This window comes from Dipodomys merriami, unplaced genomic scaffold (assembly GCF_024711535.1).
Source record: "Dipodomys merriami isolate MVZ:Mamm:240054 unplaced genomic scaffold, mDipMer1.0.p SCAF_68, whole genome shotgun sequence".
NCBI lineage: Eukaryota > Metazoa > Chordata > Mammalia > Rodentia > Heteromyidae > Dipodomys > Dipodomys merriami.
In genome coordinates this window covers 2,449,674-2,469,413 of record NW_027206268.1, presented here as the reverse complement: position 1 = coordinate 2,469,413, position 19,740 = coordinate 2,449,674, and the positions used below count along the sequence as shown (strand labels likewise).

The 19,740-nt window shown below is 47.0% G+C and overlaps 2 protein-coding genes across 2 annotated transcripts in view; one reads left to right on the top strand and one right to left on the bottom strand.

Annotated features, from left to right (window-relative positions):
• Cep63 (centrosomal protein 63) overlaps window positions 1–2,619 on the bottom strand; it is a 40,379-nt gene extending 37,760 nt beyond the window's left edge. The window contains exon 1 of the mRNA XM_070005450.1: window positions 2,537–2,619. The gene's annotated coding sequence lies outside the window, so the exon portion shown is untranslated. The remainder of the gene's footprint in view (window positions 1–2,536) is intronic.
• Window positions 2,564–3,557, top strand: Anapc13 (anaphase promoting complex subunit 13). Its single transcript, XM_070005458.1, has 2 exons — window positions 2,564–2,662; window positions 3,370–3,557. Exons 1-2 carry the CDS (start codon window positions 2,564–2,566, stop codon window positions 3,493–3,495), a joined length of 225 nt encoding a protein of 74 aa, XP_069861559.1. The 3' UTR covers window positions 3,496–3,557.
• Window positions 3,558–19,740: the final 16,183 nt, after the last annotated feature.

Here is a 19,740-nt window from a genome sequence, read left to right as displayed (position 1 = left end):
AGACCCAGGGCCTCATGCATGCAAGGCAAGCGCTCTACCACTGAGCCACCTTCCCTAATGGTACATTTCTTAGTTTCCTTTAAAAATGTATATTTAGCCGGGCGCTGGTGGCTCACGCCTGTAATCCTAGCTACTCAGGAGGCTGAGATCTGAGGATCGCGGTTCAAAGCCAGCCCGGGCAGGAGAGACCGTGAGACTCCTATCTCCAATAAACCACCAGAAAACCGGAAGGGGTGCTGTAGCTCAAGTGGTAGAGCGCTCGCCTTGAGCTGAAGAGCTGAGGGACAGCGCCCAGGCCCAGAGTTCAAGCCCCACGACCGACAAAAAAAAAAAATGTATATTTAAATAATATACCTAGATATATGTGTGTGTATATATAGAGATGGATATACATATAGATATATTGCTGTTATCGTTGTTGAGTAATTTTACCAAGGTTACAATTCCGTAAGTCAGGTTATGAATGCAATGATTCTTGGTCAGTGTCACCCCTTCCTTGTTCCCCCCCCATTTCCTCCCCCTCATCCCTACCCTCAAAAGAAAAGGAGCTTTTAAGTGCAGCGCATGGCAAGTAGGACAGGGCTTCTGGCCTTTAAGATACTGAGGCGAGATATATTAGGGAATCATTGGTCCAACACACACACACACACATACATCAACTGGTGTTAATGATGTACAAGCCAATTGGTTAGAAAGCTGACCTAGCTCGTCTAAAGGATCAAGTTAGTATAAGAGACAAACATTCAATAGAAAGCCTGATGGAGAGATTTCTTGGAACTTTACTCCCCCCAAAAGAAGGTGAAATCTGTATAATCCTGAGGAAAGGACCAGAGGGGCCCATGAAAATATCCTGAGGGCAGAGCTGCAAAGAATGAGGACAGAGAGGCCAGGAAAAAGGAGAGCAAATGGGACAGGGGAAAGGACCACTTGGGCATACCTTTAACTTGTTTGTTTTCTCCACTAGGTGGTAGTAGATTAATTCAGAGTAAAACATTAACACCGCTCCTCCTTCACTGCTGACAGAAGTAGCTGTGTACTTTTGCTTCATTTTTGCCTGAATCTATCCATACGGGAATAAATCCCTTCCTTGTCCCAACCTGGGTGCAGGGCTTGTCCATGTGTTAGGACAATGTACACGCTCTGGGAGACAGGCACAGAACTGCTTGGCATAGTTGAATTCCATACCCAGAGATTGGTTGTCCATGAGTGCCCGTCACCTTAAAACTAGAAGCTGAGAGACCCAGGCGCCAGTGGCTCACGCCTGTAATCCTAGGTACTCAGGAGGCTGAGATCTGAGAATCTCTGTTCAAAGCCAGCCTGGACAGGAAAATCCGTGAGACTCTTCTCTCCTATGAACCACCAGAAAACCGGAAGTGGCGCTGTGGCTCAAATGATAGAGCGCCAGCCTTGAACTGAAAGAGCTGAGGGACAGCGCCCAAGCTCAGAGTGCAAGCCCCAAGACTGACAAAACAAACAACAAAAAAGAAATAGAAGCTTGGAGGATCTCGCTGCTTGCCAGACCTTCAGGGTTGCCACTTTGTAGCAGGAAGCAACAAAGGGTGGCCTTTGATGACACAGAACCCAAACTTAGGGCACCTCAGAAGTGCTCTCCAAGCTGGCCAGCCTCTTGCACTGGATTGCAGCAGTTTTAGAAGGAAAATGAGGAGTGAGCCACACTCAAAGGAGCTAAGCATCCAGACCCCTCAGACCAGGCAGGGAAGGACCTACACCATGAAAATTAAGAAATTGTGAAGGGAAGGTAAAACAAGAGCAGCCTGAGGCTCTGCCATTCTTGCTTGGATGGGGGGGGGGGGGGGACGGCAGTGGGGCGGGGGCATTTTTCTTCTCAGAGATCAGATCAGAAACTATTTAAGAAAGTGACATTTGTAAGTTCAACTGCCAACATTGTTCCCGCCTTGAGGTCTGAGTCAGGTCTGCGGTTGACCAGTTAACACATTCCCAGGCAGTGTTCAGTTGCAGGGAATGCTGAGTCTTGGGTGAAGGCAAATGGAGATTTATGTCACATGGGGGGGGGTGGCTCTAAAGAGCAGGAGAGGAGACTGAGCAAGCAATCCTGAATTAGGGACTCATCAAAGGTACCGTGATTGGGGGAAGGGGGCGGGAAATGAATGTACAAGTTAGGAAAGGAAAACCCCATTTAGGTGCAGCATGATTAGAGCTTTGTTGAGAAATGTATTGGCCGTCATGCAAAATTCCACTGACTCACACCTGTAATCCCAGCTGCTCAAGAAGATGAGATCTGGAGGAGCTCTGTTTAAGGCTAGGCTGGGCGCAAAAAGAAGGAAGGAGAGAGAGACATGTGTTATTCTCCTGTCACTCTTTATACACCAGTCTGTAAGTTATCACCTGACCCATACAAGATGAGCTTTTCCCAAGGTGATGATGCACCGCAGAATGGCTCTGGACTCAAAAGCCTGGAGAATCGTGCCAATTGTTTAGTCTTCACATAGAAGACTTAACTGTTCTTTGTTGTTTTTTCAGCACCCAGCTGAAGACGTAACTTTTTCACCTACAGATCTAACGGCAGAATCACTGCAGGAAAATGGACAGTGAGGTACAGAGAGATGGAAGGATCTTGGATTTGATTGACGATGCCTGGCGAGAAGACAAGCTGCCTTATGAAGATGTTGCAATACCACTGGTAGGTTATCATCACTGATCGTGATTCAGGGTGTGGGTGATGGGTTAAAGGTACGATCCAGGCTGGGTGCTGAGGATCACAGTTCAAAGCCGGCCCGGGCAGGAAAGTCCACATGAGAGTGTCCAAAGCAAGTCTCCTGGCCAGTCCACGTGCAAGATTTGGATTACAGGCATGAGCCTCCAGCGCCCCAGCAATTCCTTGAGACTCTAAAGCTAGACATACAGTCAGGTGCTGGTGGCTTACACCTGTCATCCTCGCTACTCAGGAGGCTGAGATATGAGGATCACGATTCAAAGTCAGCCCTAGGAGAAAAGTCTATGAAATCCTTATCTGCAGTGAACCACCAGAAAAGCCAGAAGTGGAGCTGTGACTCAAGGGGTAGAACGCTGGCCCTGAGTTCAAGCCCCTAGACCTCACCTCAATCAATAGCTGGGCATAATGATGCATGCCTATCATCCCAACTATGAGAAATGCTGAGGTCAGAAGGACTGCAGTCCTAGAAACACAAACAAAAACCCTAGACTTTATCTCAGAAATCCTGAGCAAAAAGGACTGGAGCTATTGTGTTGCTCACGCATCGAGTGTCTGGCACATGCAAAGCCCTAAACTCAAGCTCCATTACTATTAAAAAAAAAAAAAAAAAAAAAAAAGGACGTAGCAATAGTAAAAGCAGATCATTGTTCTGAATGACTATTGTGCCTTTTCAGAATGAACTTCCTGAGCCTGAACAAGACAATGGAGGCACCACAGAATCTGTGAAAGAACAGGAAATGAAGTGGACAGACTTGGCCTTACAGTGCCTCCACGAGAACGTGCCCCCGGCTGGAAACTGACGCCGCCCCTCCCTCCATGCCAGCCGCTCTCAGAAATACCACAATAAACGTGTCTGAATTCAGATCTTCGAGTAATGAATCCGTACTGAAAAGTGTACACCTCCCCTTCCTCCCCCTCCCACCCCCAGTCAGCATAATATAAAACAATTCAAAGGTGTCTCAGGAGTGTACAACGCTTGGCTAGAAGTTTTCATTCACTTGCTTCTGTTTGAATGTGATCGCCTTAAAACATCTGCCTTTAACTCTTGTTTTCACTTTACCAGTAAAGTTTAACACACACACACACACACACACACACACACACACACACACACACACACACACACACACACACACACACACACACACACACACACACACACACACACACACACACACACACACACACACACACACACACACACACACACACCATTAGTATCCTGGGTCACAGATAATTGGAAGTACAAGAAGTCCAGGCAGGGCTGGGAAGGTGGCTCAGTGGTAGAGCGCTTGCCTTGCATGCATGAGGCCCTGGGTTTGATTCCCCAGCACCACATTAAGCAAAAAAGGAAAAAAGCCGGAAGTGGCGCTGTGGCTCAAGGGGTAGAGCGCTTGCCTTGAGCTGAAGAGCTGAGGGACAGTTTTCAGGCCCACAACCGGACCCAAAAAACAAAAACGAAGTCCAGGCAAAGAAAGAAGCCAGAACAGAGTTCCTGACTTCTGCTTTTTTCCCCACTTGTGAAGGATTGAGCAGGCTTAGTTGGAGGAACTTCTGCCCAGTACATATAGCCCCTGTCACCTATTCCTGGCTCAGTCAGATGCTGGTGGCTCATGCCTGTCATCCTAGCTACTCCGGAGGCTGAGATCTGAGGATTGTGATTCAAATCCAGCCCAGGCAGAAAAATCAGCGAGATTCTTATCTCCAGTAAACCAGCAGAAAACTGGAAGTGGCGCTGTGGCTCAAGAGGTAGAGTGCTAGCCTTAAGTAGAAGAAACTCAAGGACAGTGCCCAGACCCTGAGTTCAAGCCCCAGAACCAGTAATAATAATTATTATTACGTATAATAATAATTATTATTACTTATTTCCAAAGTCATATATAACCATAACTCTACCACCAAGAGATATATTTCTATCGCAGAAATATCCCCTGAAGGGATATTTCTATACCTTACGATGTGTTTTCAAGGGGCTGGGAAGGTGGCTCAGCGGTAGAGCACTTGCTTTGCATGCATGAGGCCCTGGGTTCAATTCCTCAGCACCACATCAGAAAAAAGCTGGGAGTGGTGCTGTGGCTCAAGTGGTAGAGCACTAGCTTTGAGCTGAAGAGCTGAGGGACAGCGCCTAGGCCCAGAGTTCAGGCCCCACAACCAGATCCAAAAAAAAAAGATGTTTTCTCAAGATTGTGTGCATGGAAACAATTGTGTTCATGCTGCCTAATGACCACCAGATGGCGCTCAATAAATTCCTTTTAGAAAGTTGGACTCTACCTGATCCTTTCCCTTCACTCTAGACTCGAGTATCAGACAAATAAATGAAAGACTTTATTCTAGAGTTTCCTTTTCTTTTTTGCCAATCCTGAGGTTTGAACTCATGGCCTGGGCACTGTCCCTGAGCCTCAAGTGATAGAGCACTACTCATGAGCCAGAAAAAAAGCTTGGAGACAGTGGCCTAGGCCCAGGACAGGTAGGGGGGTGGGGGGAGGAGAAAAAATAGAAAAGCCTATTTGGGAGGAGTCACAATAGCAAGGTAATTGACATTTCCTTGGTTTTAAACTTGTATGATACTTACCAAGAATCAAGTGTATGTGTATACACACACACACACACATACAGATGTCCATGTACAGGATTTCTTGAGGGTGAGGGAGAATGGGCAGAGAATTTGAAAGCAACCAAATGACTAGAAAGGAAGTGTGGCCTCCCTGGGTGACTCAAACGCCCTTGCTCATGATGCCCATACCAAGAGCAGAAGCAAAAGTTCTCCTCCGCCCAGGCTCCCCTCCTGCCCCCACTCAATTGGCACCTCTGCCCCTGCTTCCTCCCGCATGCCAGGCTGTAAGTGGTACTTATTCTTCTTTGTTTCTGAAAAAAAAAACAAAAAACACTGACTCCTTCCTTAGGCCCCACACATTAACTAAAGGCCTGAGGAGAGCTAGGTATTCTGGTCACTGCTTGGCATCTGTGTCCTCCGATTGGAGCCATTCTCTCCTGAAATCGCTTGGCAGACATCTTGGGTTCCAAGAAGGACAGGGCAGGCTTACAAGGAGGAGAGGGAGGACCCTTCCCCCAAAAGAAGAAAACCACTTGGACCGACTACTAGCTCAGGACAGAGGACTGGCCAGATTACCTCCCTTCTCTCAAGCGATGAGAGTTTACTGCAACGTCTAGCACCTTCTCCCAGAACCTCAGAGGACAAGGATGGATCTAATGGCCAATCAGGCGCCGAGACTGCTTCACTACGCACACCTCTCACGGAGTTGTATATTCATTCATGTCTGTGCCCCGAAGATGACTGAAGTCAGGCTTAAGGGCTGTCTTCCCACAGTCTATGTGGTGTGTAACGAATCTCTCTTTTCAGCACTTCAGTATGGCTTTTCATGGTGCCCCGTCTTAACTGAGAGGAACTTTCTAAGAAAGAGGGAGAGGGGCAGCATCCCTGGCTCTTGGTAAAAGTGTACAAGGCAAAAGCCTGGTCACTGTCTCCTCAACTCTTTTATCCTGGACCTCTCTTCCTAGCAATCAATCTCTGTGGATGTTACTCTTTCTCTCCTACTTGCTCCTTTTTTTTTTTTTTTTTTTTTTGTCAGGCTTGAACTCTGGGCCTGGGCCCTGGTGCTCTACCACTTGAGCCACAGCACCACTTCCAGTTTTCTGGTGGTTCATTGGAGATCAGAGTCTCACAGACTTTCCTGCCCGGGCTGGCTTTGAACTATGATCCTCAGATCTCAGCCTCCTGAGTAGTTAGGATGACAGTTGTGAGCCACTGGCACCCAGCGCCTACTTGCTCTTAATCAGATCTTCTAAGTATCTTAGACTTGTCTTTTTTTTTTTTTGGTCAGTTATGGAGCTTGAACTCAGGGCTTGGGTGCTGTCCTTGAGCCTCTTCGTGCTCTAGGCTAGTGCTCTACCACTTGAGCCACAGCACTACTTCCAGTTTTTTCTGAGTAGTTTAGTGGAGATAAGAGTCTTACGGACTTTTCTCCCTGGACTGGCTTCAAACTGAGATCCTCAGATCTCAGCCTCCTGAGTAGCTAGGATTATAGGCTTGAGCCACTGGCACCCAGCTGTGTCTGTCATCTTTCACATGGCTAAATTCTCTAGTAAACAAGATTTTTTTGGGGGGGGTCAGTGTGGGGCTTGAACTCTGGGCCTGGGCGCTGTCCCTAAGCTCTTCAGCTGAAGGCAAGCACTCTACCACTTGAGCCACAGCACCACTTTTGTAGACAAGATTTTACAACAGGGGGCTGGGAAGGTGGCTCAGTGGTAGAGCGCTTGCCTTGCATGCCTGAGGCCCTGGGTTCAATTCCTCAGCACCACATAAGCAAAAAGAAAAAAGCCGGAAGTGGCACTGTGGCTCAAGTGGTAGAGCGCTAGCCTTGAGCTGAAGAGCTGAGGGACAGCGCCCAGGCCCAGAGTTCAGGCCCCACGACAGGACCCCCCCAAAAAAAGATTTTACAACAGAAGGAAGTTGTTACATTTTACTCTACATCCTCTGAAAAAAAATATAAATGGATGGATGGATGGATGGACGGACAGACAGATGGTAACATGAAAGGAAGTCTCAGAAGGGAAAGATACTTACCGTTGAAGGAATTTCGGGAAGCTTCATGGAAAGACAAGCCTTTAAAAGTCTAGATTTGGACATCCTGGCTGTCACCAGGCGTGGGGGGGGGGGGGGCGACGAAGGGAGGAGGGGAGCGGGGGAGGTGTCAGAGAGGACTGGTGCTTTCAGGGAGATGTTGATTCTGATCATTAAATACATGGCACCAGGGCTGGGAAGGTGGCTCAGTGGTAGAGCGCTCGCCTAGCATATACAGAGCCCTGGGTTCGATTCCTCAGCACCACATACACAGAAAAAGCTGTGGCTCAAGTGGTAGAGCACTAGCCTTGAGCAAAAAGAAGCTCAAGGACAGTGCCCAGGCCCTGAGTTCAAGCCCCACGACTGGAAAATAAATAAATAAGTTCATGGCAACAAACAATTGTTTGTTGACCGCAGCCATGCCAGCAGGTAAAAGCAGTGTCGTAAATGCATTTACAAAGTCATAAGGAAATTGCTGACATAGACCATCTGTGCTGAGTTTTCTGCTTTTGTCAGCCAATTCAAGTGACCTCTCTTCAAGGTAAAGGAGCAGGGGAGAAAAATTGCAAAGGCAATTTTGATACAGGTAAGGGAGGGCTCTTGGACAGACAGGGGACTTGAGAAAGAGAGGATGCAAAGTATGCTTTGTTGGTGGTGGTGGTGGTCGTGGGGCCTGAACTCTGGGCCTGGGCGCTGTCCCTCAGCTCTTCGGTTCAAGGCCAGCGCTCTACCACTTGAGCCGCAGCACCACTTCTGGCTTTTTCTGCTTATGTGATGCTGAGGAATCGAACCCAGGGTCTCATGCATGCAAGGCAAGCGCTCTACCACTGAGCAATGCACATTCCCAGCCCTCATTATGCTCTTTAAAAGCCAAATTATTTAACAACAAACAAACAAAAAAGCAAAGAAATGCCAACTAAGCCAACAATGCTATTATTTCCCCTGTAATTACAATCTCTTAAAAGAGATCCGTAAGACACCACTTTGGTGAGGATGAGGAGAACTCTGAAGCAGCAGTCCAGAACAGTTTGGCAATATCTACCCAGATGCAAAACAGACTCCACTTCCAGCCCAGCCTTTCCAATTCCATCTGGAAGTATCTGTCAAATTTTGGCACATATCTTTGAGGAACTATTTCCCAAGGATATTCATTGCATCACTGTGAGTAATGGAAAAACAATAATAAAAGGCCACAACATCCATCAAGAGGGAATAGTTCAGAAAAAAAAAAATTATTCTACAGCCAGTCTTTGGTATTCTCCACAGTTATGCAAGGAATTGACGGTGTTGGGTGGGGGATTAAAGAAACATGGGATGATTCAAAGTGAGATGCAATACACACGTCTGTGCAATTGAACCCACCCCTTGTATAACTAGTGTGTGTGTGTGTGTGTGTGTGTGTGTGTGTGTGTGTGTGTGTGTGTGTGTGTATGCCAATTCTAGGGCTTTGAACTCAGAACTTGGGTGTTGACCCTTACATTTTTCACTGGAGGCTGGTACTTTACCACTTGAGCCACAGCTCCACTTCCGCCATTTTGTTGGTTAAATTGGAGTTAAGAGTCTCCAGGACTTTCCTGCCTAGACTGGCTTTGAAATTTGATCCTTAGATCTCAGCCTCCTGAGAAGACTCTGAAGATGATTTAAAAATAAAATAAAAGGGGCTGGGAAGGTGGCTCAGAGGTAGAGCACTTGCCTTGCATGCCTGAGGCTCTGGGTTCGATTCCTCAGCACCATATAAGCAAAAAAAGAAAAAAGCCGGAAGTGGCACTGTGGCTCAAGTGGCAGAGCGCTAGCCTTGAGCTGAAGAGCTGAGGGACAGCGCCCAGGCCCAGAGTTCAGGCCCCACGACCGGACCAAAAAGAAAAAAAAGAAAAAGAAAATAAAAATGAAGCAGACATATACACAAATATAAAAAGATCTCAGATAGATCTGCAAGTGGAAAACAAATTGCAGCCAGGCCGCCGGTGGCTCATGCCTGTCATCCTCGCTACTCAGGAGGGTGAGATCTGAGGATGGTGGTTCAAAGCCAGCTCCGTCCAAGTGGGAGAATTCATGAGATGGCTTATTGCCAAGGAACCACCAGAAAACTGGAAGTGGTGCTATGGCTCATGTGATAGAGCGCCTGCCTTGAGCTGAAGAGCTCAGGGACAGTGCCCAGGCCCAGAGTTCAAGCCCCATGATCAACAAGAAAGAATAAATAAATAAGTAAAGCACTTGTTGAATCTAGCTAGAGAAATACAAATATTCACTGGACAGTTGCTTCAAATTTTCTGCATGGAAATTTTTAGTTGGTTCCTCTCTCTCTCTCTCTCTCTCTCTCTCTCTCTCTCTCTCTCTCTCTCTCTCTCTCTCTCTCTCTCTCTCTCTCTCTCTCTCTCTCTCTCTCTCTCCTGAATGTGAAGCTGGAAATTTACAAAAACAAACCCTATTAAATAAATACACAGCCTTGGACACACATAACATACTTTCCCCCACGCAAGCAGATTCTTCCAGATGTGGCCGCGATGTCTGTGGCCGGCTTGGACTGTCATTATGGACAAGGGCATTGCTGATCTTCTTCCCCCTCCTCACCTCAGCTTCTTAAGAGTCCAGGGCTGGTTTCCTCTCACCCCTGTAGCCAGGGGTCTTCCGCAGCCGTGGGAAGGCACGGACTAAGGGACAGGAAGTCGCCCTGCAGATCCCGTCAGAGCCAGGACCAGAAAGGGAGTGTGCGCCAAGCTGGTTTTCTGCCCCCTCTTCTTGCCCCTGTAATGGAAGATAACTCCCTAGAGGTGTCTGGACTCTGGCTAGTGACAGTGACAGTAAGAATGGCCATTGTTTAAGAGGAGGACCCGCTGGGAGCCAGTGGCTCAGGCCTGTCATCCTAGCTACTCAGGAGGCTGAGATCTGAGGATCATGGTTCAAAGCCAGCTTGGGCAGAAAAGGCTGTGAGACTCTGATCTCTAATCAAACCCACCAGAAAGCTGGAAGTGGCGCTGTGGCTCACGTGGTAAGAGCGCTCTGGCCTTGAGCTGAAGAGCTGAGGGACAGCACCCAGGCCCTGAGTTCAAGCCCCACGACCGACCAAAAGGACAAATAAAAGAGGGGGGCCTGGACGGACGCGACTCCATGGGCACACCAGGTACGTCTGAAAAGACTCTCTTCGTTGGAGCTTGCTCTTCTACTTGGTGTTTATTTTCCAGATAGCAGTTGGAGGAGAATAGAAAGGGGGGGGGGGGGGAAATTGCCAAAAAAAAAAGAATTGGAATTTTAATGAGAACCATCTGCAGTGATTTCCAAGGGTGTAAGTGTTTGGGACAGAAAAAAAAAAAAGTCATTCTCAGCTCCGTGGAGGAGAAGAGAAAGATGGAGGAAATTATTCTCTGTGTTTACCCTTCCAGATGATGGCAAATAGAAACACCTAGAATGGGCCAATCGCCCAGGAGTGGGGCCAAGAGGGGGGGACCTGGGGAGAAGGAAGGCAGCCCCCCTCCCCCCTAGCTCTGACTGTGCCAGGGCAGAAGGAATGTTTTTCCTCTGCCAGGGAGACTTTGAGGGATGGGTTGTGGTGGGTCGGGGCCAGCGCCTGGAATCTGGGTAACCATGGAAACGGGCCCGAGGGTGTCAACAAACACGGGATGGAATTTCAGCATTTGTAGCTAGGCCAGGATGGAATGGGAACGTTGGGGAGAAATTCTTTTCTTTCTTTCTTTTTCTTTTCTTTTCTTTTTTCTTTCTTTGTTTCTTTACTTCCCTCCTTCCTTCTTTCTTTACTTCCCTCCCTCCCTCCTTCCCGCCTTTCTTTCTTTTTTCCTTCCCTCCCTCCCTCCCCCTTCCTTCTTTCCTTCTTTTTCTTTTTTTTTCTTTCTTTTTCTTTCTTTCTTTCCTTCCCTCCTTCCTTCCTTCCTTCTTTCCTTCCCTCCTTCCTTCCCTTTCTTCCTTCCTTTCTCTTTCTTTCTTTCTTTTCTTTCGTTCTTTCTTTCGTCCTTCCTTCCTTCCTTCCTTCCTTCTTTCCTTTCTATCTTTCTTTCTCTTTCTCCCTTCTTTCCTTCCTTCCTTCCTTCCTTCCTTCCTTCCTTCCTTCCTTCCTTCCTTCCTTCCTTCCTCCACACAAGGAGGAGGCTTCAGTGCTCTGCGTAAGCTCTCCCTGCCTGGCACGGCAACAGGGTCACAGGAAGTGCGAGCCTCTAGAACCCTCCATCCTCCGCTGTATTCACTTATTTCTAAGTCGTCGCATTCCATCAAGGCCTGCAGGGACGTCTGAAGCCATCCCCAAAGGGGTCCCTGTGCACATCTGACTCCCGTCCTCCACCCAGCAGGTCACGGGCTGCCACGGTCGCTCATCATGAAGACAGCCGTGAAGTCCAAGGGGATTTTTTTTTCCCCAACAGCCCTGTGCAGACCAGGTGGCAGCACCCCCTCCCCCTCCTCACAGATGGGGTATGAGAAGCAAAACCAGGGTCACCCAGAAAGAAAGGGACAACGGCTTCAACCTAAACCCAGAGGCCATCGTACTGATACTCTTCATTCTGAGGAATAACATGATAAACCGCCATGGTGGCCCACACTATAAAGAATCAAGCATCAGGGCTGTGCCCAGTGGTAGAGTGCTCGCCTAGCATGCATGAAGCTCTGGGCTCAATTCCTCAGTATACCACATACACAGAAAAAGCCAGAAGTGGCGCTGTGGCTCAAGTGGTAGAGTGCTAGCTTTGAGCAAAAAAGCAGTTCAGGGATGGTGCCCAGGCCCTCCCTGAGTTCAAGCCCCAGAACTGGACAAATAATAGTAATAATAATAATATAATAAATCAATAACAAATAAATCAATGTTTGGTGTGTAAATGCCAATACCACCTGCACAGAAATAGGCCCAATATATCTACTGCAACAATATGATCCTGGTTAAATGGGAAAGGATATATGTGATTGACTACATGCGCACACACATGCGCGTGCGCACACACATGCGCGTGCGCACACACAAATGCACAGCTACTAGGCAGAAATATTAAAGAAACCATGGACTCTGGAATCTTCTTTCCCAAGGCCTACTTGAGACATGGAAGAGCCCACGTCTGTTTAGCTGCCAGATCAGGCACAGAAACAGCCTGGAAGAGATCCATTGTGAACTTGCTCTGCAGATGAGGGGAAACAAGGCAGAACTGAAGCTACAAGCCTGAGTTGTGGCTAGCAGTACAAGATGCTTTTCTTGTATGATGTGGGAGCCAGAAACAAGCATGTGGGGGTGTGTCCTGGCATCTGAGAGTAGATCGCACGAACCTGTGGAGTCCAAAGACATGGTAGCCAGGCCATATGGAGTGAAGGGCTGTCAAGTTTAGAACTGTAAGCCTACAGATCTGCATTCATCAGAACTGAGATCAGGGCTGGGATCAAGGTGGCTCAGTGGTAGAGTGCTTGCCTTGCATGCATGAGGCCCTGGGTTCGATTCCTCAGCACCACATAAGCAGAAAAAGCTGGAAGTGGGGCTGACGCTCAAGTGGTAGAGTACTAGCCTTCAGCTGAAGAGCTGAGGAACAGCGCCCAGGCCCAGAGTTTAGGCCCCACGACTGACCAAAAAAAAAAAAAAGTTCAGGGCAGTGTGCAGGACAAGCAGCAGGACTGGAAAAAAACAAAAGCAAAAAACTGAGATCAGCTGGGCACCAGTGTAATCCTAGTTACTCAAGAGGCTGAGATCTGATGATTCTGATCATTGCAGCTCTAGGACAGACCAGGGTAGGGAAAAAAAAAATCCTGGAGACGCTTTATCTTCAATTAACAACCCCCCCCCAAAAAAAAAAACCACAAGTGAAACTGTGGTTCAAGGCACCAGCCTTGAATGAAAAAGATAATAGACAGAGCCCAGGCCCTGAGTTCAAGCACCAAAAAAAAAAAAAAAGATGAAAAATCTACAAATCCTACTATCAGAATCACATCAATCCTGAAGAAGGAATCTCTGTTCTAGAAGGGGGAAAAAAAGACTCAGCCGTTAAGAATTTAGCAGAGTAGGTAGTCATCCATCTGCAGAGTTGCATAACCTTTGAACCCGTTTAAGAAATCATCTCAAAACTTCATTAGCAAAAACACACTCCTAAATAAAGCCCACAGGAAATTTTAAAAAAAAGTGCAAGAATGTCTGGAAATGGGAGGGTGACTTCTTGTTTGTTTTCAAAGTGGAAAAAAAAGAGAGAGAGAGGGAAAAAAAAGTTTTTAAGAAAAAAGGAAGCCCTGACCTACATCAAGATGGAGTTTCGGAGGGACAGTGTGGGATTCAGTGGTGCTGTGGCCGTTACGAAGCCGGATTTACACTCCACACCAAACTTGGTTCCCTGGAATACAACAAAAATGCAGGAGACTGTCCACAGCCTTGTTGAAGTTCAACTGTGGAAATAGTTAGCATATGTTTCAGCATCTAGGAATACTGGCTTATTTATCCTGACTTAAGTATGTGCACGTACACACATATATAAAGACATATATATATATATATATATGTCTTTGACTTCTCACCCCATGACTGCTTGTAAATGTGTGTGTGTGTATGTGTGTGTGTGTGTGTGTGTGTGTGTGTGTGTGTGAGAGAGAGAGAGAGAGAGAGAGAGAGAGAGAGAGAGAGAGAGAGAGAGAGAGAGAGTTTTCCCTCAGCTTCTTTGCTCACACTTGGGACTCTACCACTTTAGCCACACCTCCAAGTCCAGCTTCTGGCTGGTTCACTTGGAGATTAAGAGTCTCTCTGATTTCTCTTTCCCGGCTGGCTTTGAACTTTACTCCTCAGCAATCCACCTCCTGAGTAGCTAGGACTACCAACCAGCGCCGAGCTTCAGCAAATGTGTTTGATCATCTGTTTTCTTTTTTTTTTTTTTTTTTTTTGTCAGTCATGGGTCTTGAACTCTGGGCCTGGGCGCTGTCCCTCAGCTCTTCAGCTCAAGGTGAGTGTTCTACCACTTGAGCCACAGCACCACTTCCAGTTTTCTGGTAGCTTATTGGAGATAAGAGTCTCATGGACTTTCCTACCCGGCTGACTTTGAACCATGATCCTCAGTTCTCAGCCTCCTGGTTTGGATTACAGGCGTGAGCCACCAGCACCCAGCTTCTGTTTTCTTTCTTTTCCTATTTTTCTCTCTCTTTTGTTTCAGGCCTCAGAGCCTGGGCACTATCCCTGAGCTTCTTTTGCTCAAGGCGAGCGTTTTATCACTTGAGCCACAGCACCATTTTCTGGCTTTTTCTGTGTATGTGGTACTGAGGAATCGAACCCAGGGCTTCATACATGCTAGGCAAGCACTCTACCCCTAAGACATATTCCCAGCCCTGACCATCTGTTTTCTGGAAGGCTCCACACAAACGTGCTGCTCTGAAATCAGATCATTGTCCCTTAGGCTGGTTACGATCACCTGGGTTTTATATATATACTAAAATGCAGAGAGTTCAGGTCTGTGAATCCGTGAAGCTCCATAAAATGCTGAGTTTCCCACCTTTAAATATTGCAAGTACCATACAAGCTTCAGGAGGCCCGTAGCTCATTCCTAATGAGAATCTTCTGTCTGTGATTCATGGCTTAAGCCCTATAAATGGCTTCAAGTACATGCCCAAAATATGTGGCTCTGCAAGAGGTCTGGGAACATTCGTATGCGTGTGTATCTGCTCGTGAGAAAGTGTGTGTGGGAGGAAGGGACAGAGTAGAGACCGTTTGCATTTTAAGAAGCCAGGAGGGTATGCACAACCAACTCCTGGACATCATTAATAAAGTGAGTAGAGCTAGGAGCCAGTGGCTCACACCTGTCATCCTAGCCACTCAGAGGCTGAGATCTGAGGATCACAGGTTCAAAGCCAGCCTGGGCAGGAAAGTCCCTGAGACTCTTATCTCCAATGAACCACTCAGAAAAGCGGAAATGGAGCTGTGGCTCAAGTGGTAGAGCGCTCTTCAGCTCAGGGGCAGCGCCCAGGCCCAGAGTTCAAGCCCCAGGACCGACAAAAAAAAAAAAAAAAGTCAAACCTGGAACTTAATTTCCTCCTACACGCATGATTCACACTGTATAGCCCAAGGGATCCAGGGGACTTTCTAGAAGAATCTTGTTCCCCTAGAAACAGCTCATTTCTAAACACACTTAAATTCGCTGATGCTGCTCCCTGGATGAGTTCTGGATTATTATATTTCTAAGTCCATTTTTCACATTGATGAATTACATAATTAGAATGGGCCAAGAATGAGCTATCACATCACCCAAATGGAATTTGTACTAGAAGTTTACCATATGGTCAATGGGTTAACATTAACCATAAATAGAAACCATCATATCCTCTGGTGCTTGCTAATCACATTCCTATGAATTAAGTGTTTTCCGAAAAGCAATCTGTACCCCGACCCCCCCCTCCAAAAAAAAAAAAAGTCTATGCAGAATAAATACCAGTCATGATCTCTTCAAGACAAATACAGAGGGGGTGAACATGACATGCTTTAGGAAATCGTTAGATTAAATGGCTCAAAAAGTGGTTTCAAGGGTGACAGATGCTGATGTCAAAGACACATTTGTAAAGTCTGGATAAAATATGGTTCATAAAATATGAAAGATTTACAAAATTATTAGATAAGCAACAGCTCTCAAGAGGAATCTAAGGATCTTGTAATCCCAGCTACTCAGAAAACAAAAGAGTCGAGGTTCAAAGCCAGGTCAGGGAAAGAAAAGTCTGCCCGACTTCATCTCCAATTAACCAGCAAAATGTTAGATGGGAGGTGTGCTTCAAGAGGTAAAGTTCCAGCTGTGAGAGTACAGGTTCTGAGTTCTAGCCCCTCTACCCTCCACCCCTACACAAATAGCAATCTTATTTCCACGAATTGGCAAATCTGTTTAATAAAAACAGCTTAAGATCAGACAATGCTCCTTATCTGGAGTGAACAAGAGATCCTCCCAAGGTACCTCCTCCAGGGGTCCCTCTTTCAAGATTTCTGTTCACCCATGCCCTGGTATCCGTGCCCGGCATAGTTGGCCAATGTTAGTTTCCTCCTCTCCTCAATTTCCCCCACCCAGTAATTACTGCTCTCCTGTCCTTGGAGCCCTGGCCCTTGGGCCAGACACCCTCCTGGAATGCTAATCACAGAATCTCAGAACTTAGGGATCTCTGAGAAACACAGAGTGACACCTGCTAATGGGTACCCTTCCGTGTAATTGCTGGGGGGACTGTTGGAATTATCTGATCAAAGCTATGACTATACTTCCCTTTTCCTCAGCACAGAGGTGATTTAGGATGCATCTCTTGATGGGGGTGTTGGAGGAAGGACCTCCCTTTCTGATGTTGGCAACATGGTCCCTCATTTGCTAATGGTTTATGTGACGGATGATTCAAAAGCGATCTTGATGGACAGGAGTTGTGTGGCCCCCAGATTGCAAAAAAATTGTCATCTAGAAAGAACGTAGAATGGGGATTCCCTACAGTCTGTTTTCAGATGTGCTCGTCAGAGACCCCGGGAGCATCACCAGAGTTCTGCCCCAATCAAACTTCCAATCAGTTGCCTGCACTTAGTCAGGTGGACTGGTCTCCGGAGACTGTGGGTTTCTTACCGGGAAATGCTCCTTCTTGGATTTGGTCGTGTGTATCTGCCGTTCAATTTACTTGGGAAGCATAAATAGAATTACAGGCCATTATACGGCATGGACATAAGTACAAGATTTTACTGGCCGGGTGCTGGTGGCTCACGCCTGTCATCCTAGCTACTCAGGAGGCTGAGATCTGAGGATCGTGGTTTGAAGCCAGACTAGGCAGGAAAGTCCTAATGAAAGTCCTAATGAGATTCTTCTAAGTATCTACTCAAAAAAATGGAGGTGCTGTGTATGGCTCAAGTGATAGAGCACTAGCCTTGAGCAAAAGACTTCAGGGACAGTGCCAAGGCCCTGAGTTCAAGCCTCACAACTGACTATAATATAATAATAATTATTATTATTATTATGAAGATAGCATCAGCGCTGGAATCCCTTCGATATTTGGGAATGTTTTAGTTCTTTAAGTATTTAAAGCAGTTTAGGAAACCTGATGTAATACATTTGTCAACTTAATTCACAGATGTCTAGGAGACTCTTAATATTCAACCAATGGGGAAAAAGACTGGAGAGATTTACGCCAATCCGTTTCCAATTACACTTGTGGAAATATTCTATGAATGGGCAGAGACGGACGGAGCACTTAAAAAGTAGCAGAATATTCATCGTTCGGTAAACTGAGAATCTTAATGTGCAAATCATTAGGCAGAGTCAAAAAACAGTAGTTCATCTCCATCCTCAAAAGCCCTCTGATGTCAAAAACAATAGGACTATGGCCATAATTGATGGAGGGACTCCATTGGCTGAGTACAAGGGGGAGAAGCCAATCCCCGCTCCCAGCCTGAGGAACCTCTGTCTCTACTAGAGCAGCAAGATGACAAGAAGCCAAGTCTTGGGCTGGGCAGGTGGCTCAGTGGTAGAGTGCTCACCTAGCATTCACGAAGCCCTGGGTTCGATTCCTCGGTATACCACATACACAGAAAAAAGCGCTGTGGCTCAAATGGTAAAGAGTGCTAGCCTTGAACCAAAGAAGCTCAGGGACAGTGCCCAGGCCCTGAGTTCTATCAGCAATCAGTTTTCCCTGCACAGCCAAGTAAGCCTGTCTCAGATGAGACTGGGATTAGGGATCACAGGGAGACTCTCCTGTTGTCACTGGGATGCCGGCTTGGTTGTTTTAACTATGTCATCGGTACCTTTTCCTTGGACCTCATCCTCGCCTCCTAGTTCAACTCCACAAAGAGTCGAAGCACATTGTTGGAAGTACATTCATTCTCCGCTTAATAGTCTTGGCTCTTGTTTTCTCTCACCTGCCAGGACTCTTTTTTTTAGGGCTATTCAAAGCTCAAATGGTTGAGTTCCTTCCTGACTAACAAACCAGATTACCAATGTCTCCCCTAACCCACGAGTCTACTACCCAAAGGGAATCCATCTATCACGGTTCACTGCCTTTCTGGAACTCTTCACTATCCTGCAGCTGTCTTGTTCACGTATTTGCTGCCCAGAGATCATCTTGTCTCCCCTCTACCCCCCGCCTCTCCTTTCACCCCCCTAGTAAAATATGAGCTCTGGAGAGCAAACATGTGTCTGTTCTGTTCATATCCTTGGTTCTTAGAATTCCTGGCGCAGGGAGTGAATGCTTATCGAGTGAATAAGCATTTGGAGGATGAAGGTACCCTTCCTCCTCCCTCCCCCCCATCTCAATCTTGGAGAAACATCTTCTAGAATGTTTTCTGGAAGACAGAGCAAATGAACTAGGGAGCAGGCTCTGGATGATAAAGAGTCTCTGAGGTTGCCCTAACAGGGCAACCTTTATATTGCCTTGGTGTCCTTGTAAGAAGTGCCTTAATTAAGTGGCTTTTTGTGAGAATCATTGACTCCTTACTCAGGCCCGTGAAGTAAGTAGGAGCAGGATAAAGGATGGGTGTTCCAGCTGACTCCATTTTGTACCTGAGCTATTCTCTCTCGGCCGCCAGGAAAGGCAAGACCCCAATGGCGAGACAAGCCCTCACCTGACTAATCCTGAGACAGTGACCGTCAAGCTGTCTCTGATGTGACATCTGGCCATTCCAGGTGTTCAGACCACTGCTGAACACTACTGTGACTTAGAACTAGTTTAGAATATGCCACCAGGCGCCAGTGGCTCGTGCCTGTCATCCTAGGAACTCAGGAGCCTGAGATCTGAGGATCCTGGTTCAAAGCCAGCCCGGGCAGGAAAGTCTGTGAGATTCTTATCTCCAATAAACCACCAGAAAAGCAGAAGTGACGCTGTGGCTCAAGTGGTAGAGCGCTGGCTTTGAGCTGAAGAGCTGAGGGGCAGCACCCAGGCCCAAAGTTCAAGGCCCATGACTGACCAAAGAAAGAATACTCCTGGCTTCTCATCCCCTGGCCCAATTCTCCCTCTTTTTTTTTTTTTTGTCGGTCGTGGGGCTTGAACTCTGGGCCTGGGCGTTGTCCCTCAGCTCTTCAGCTCAAGGCGAGCGCTCTACCACTTGAGCTACAGCGCCACTTCCGGTTTTCTGGTGGTTTATTGGAGATAGGAGTCTCACGATCTTTCTTGCCCGGGCTGGCTTTGAACCGCGATCCTCAGATCTCAGCCTCCTGAGTAGCTAGGATTACAGGCGTGAGCCACCAGCGCCCGGCTCCAATTCTCCCTCTTTAACCTAACACAAATGTCTGTTACTCTGAAGATTGGCTGAGGATGAACTGAAGTGCTACCTTCCCATCGCATACCTGAGACAGGTAACAAATCTGTCTCTGTTCTTCACCCATGTCTCTTTATTTGATCCTAGAGGGGTTCAGTTTCATCTTGAGGTAACAAGCAATGTGAGAAAGTGAACACAGGACTTCACCCAGAGCCCAGCCCCCTTTGGGAATATACCGAACAGTCTAGAAAGCTAGCTGCCTTACTCCTTTTTTTAAAAGTATTTATTATTATTACTTTTTTAATCAGTCGT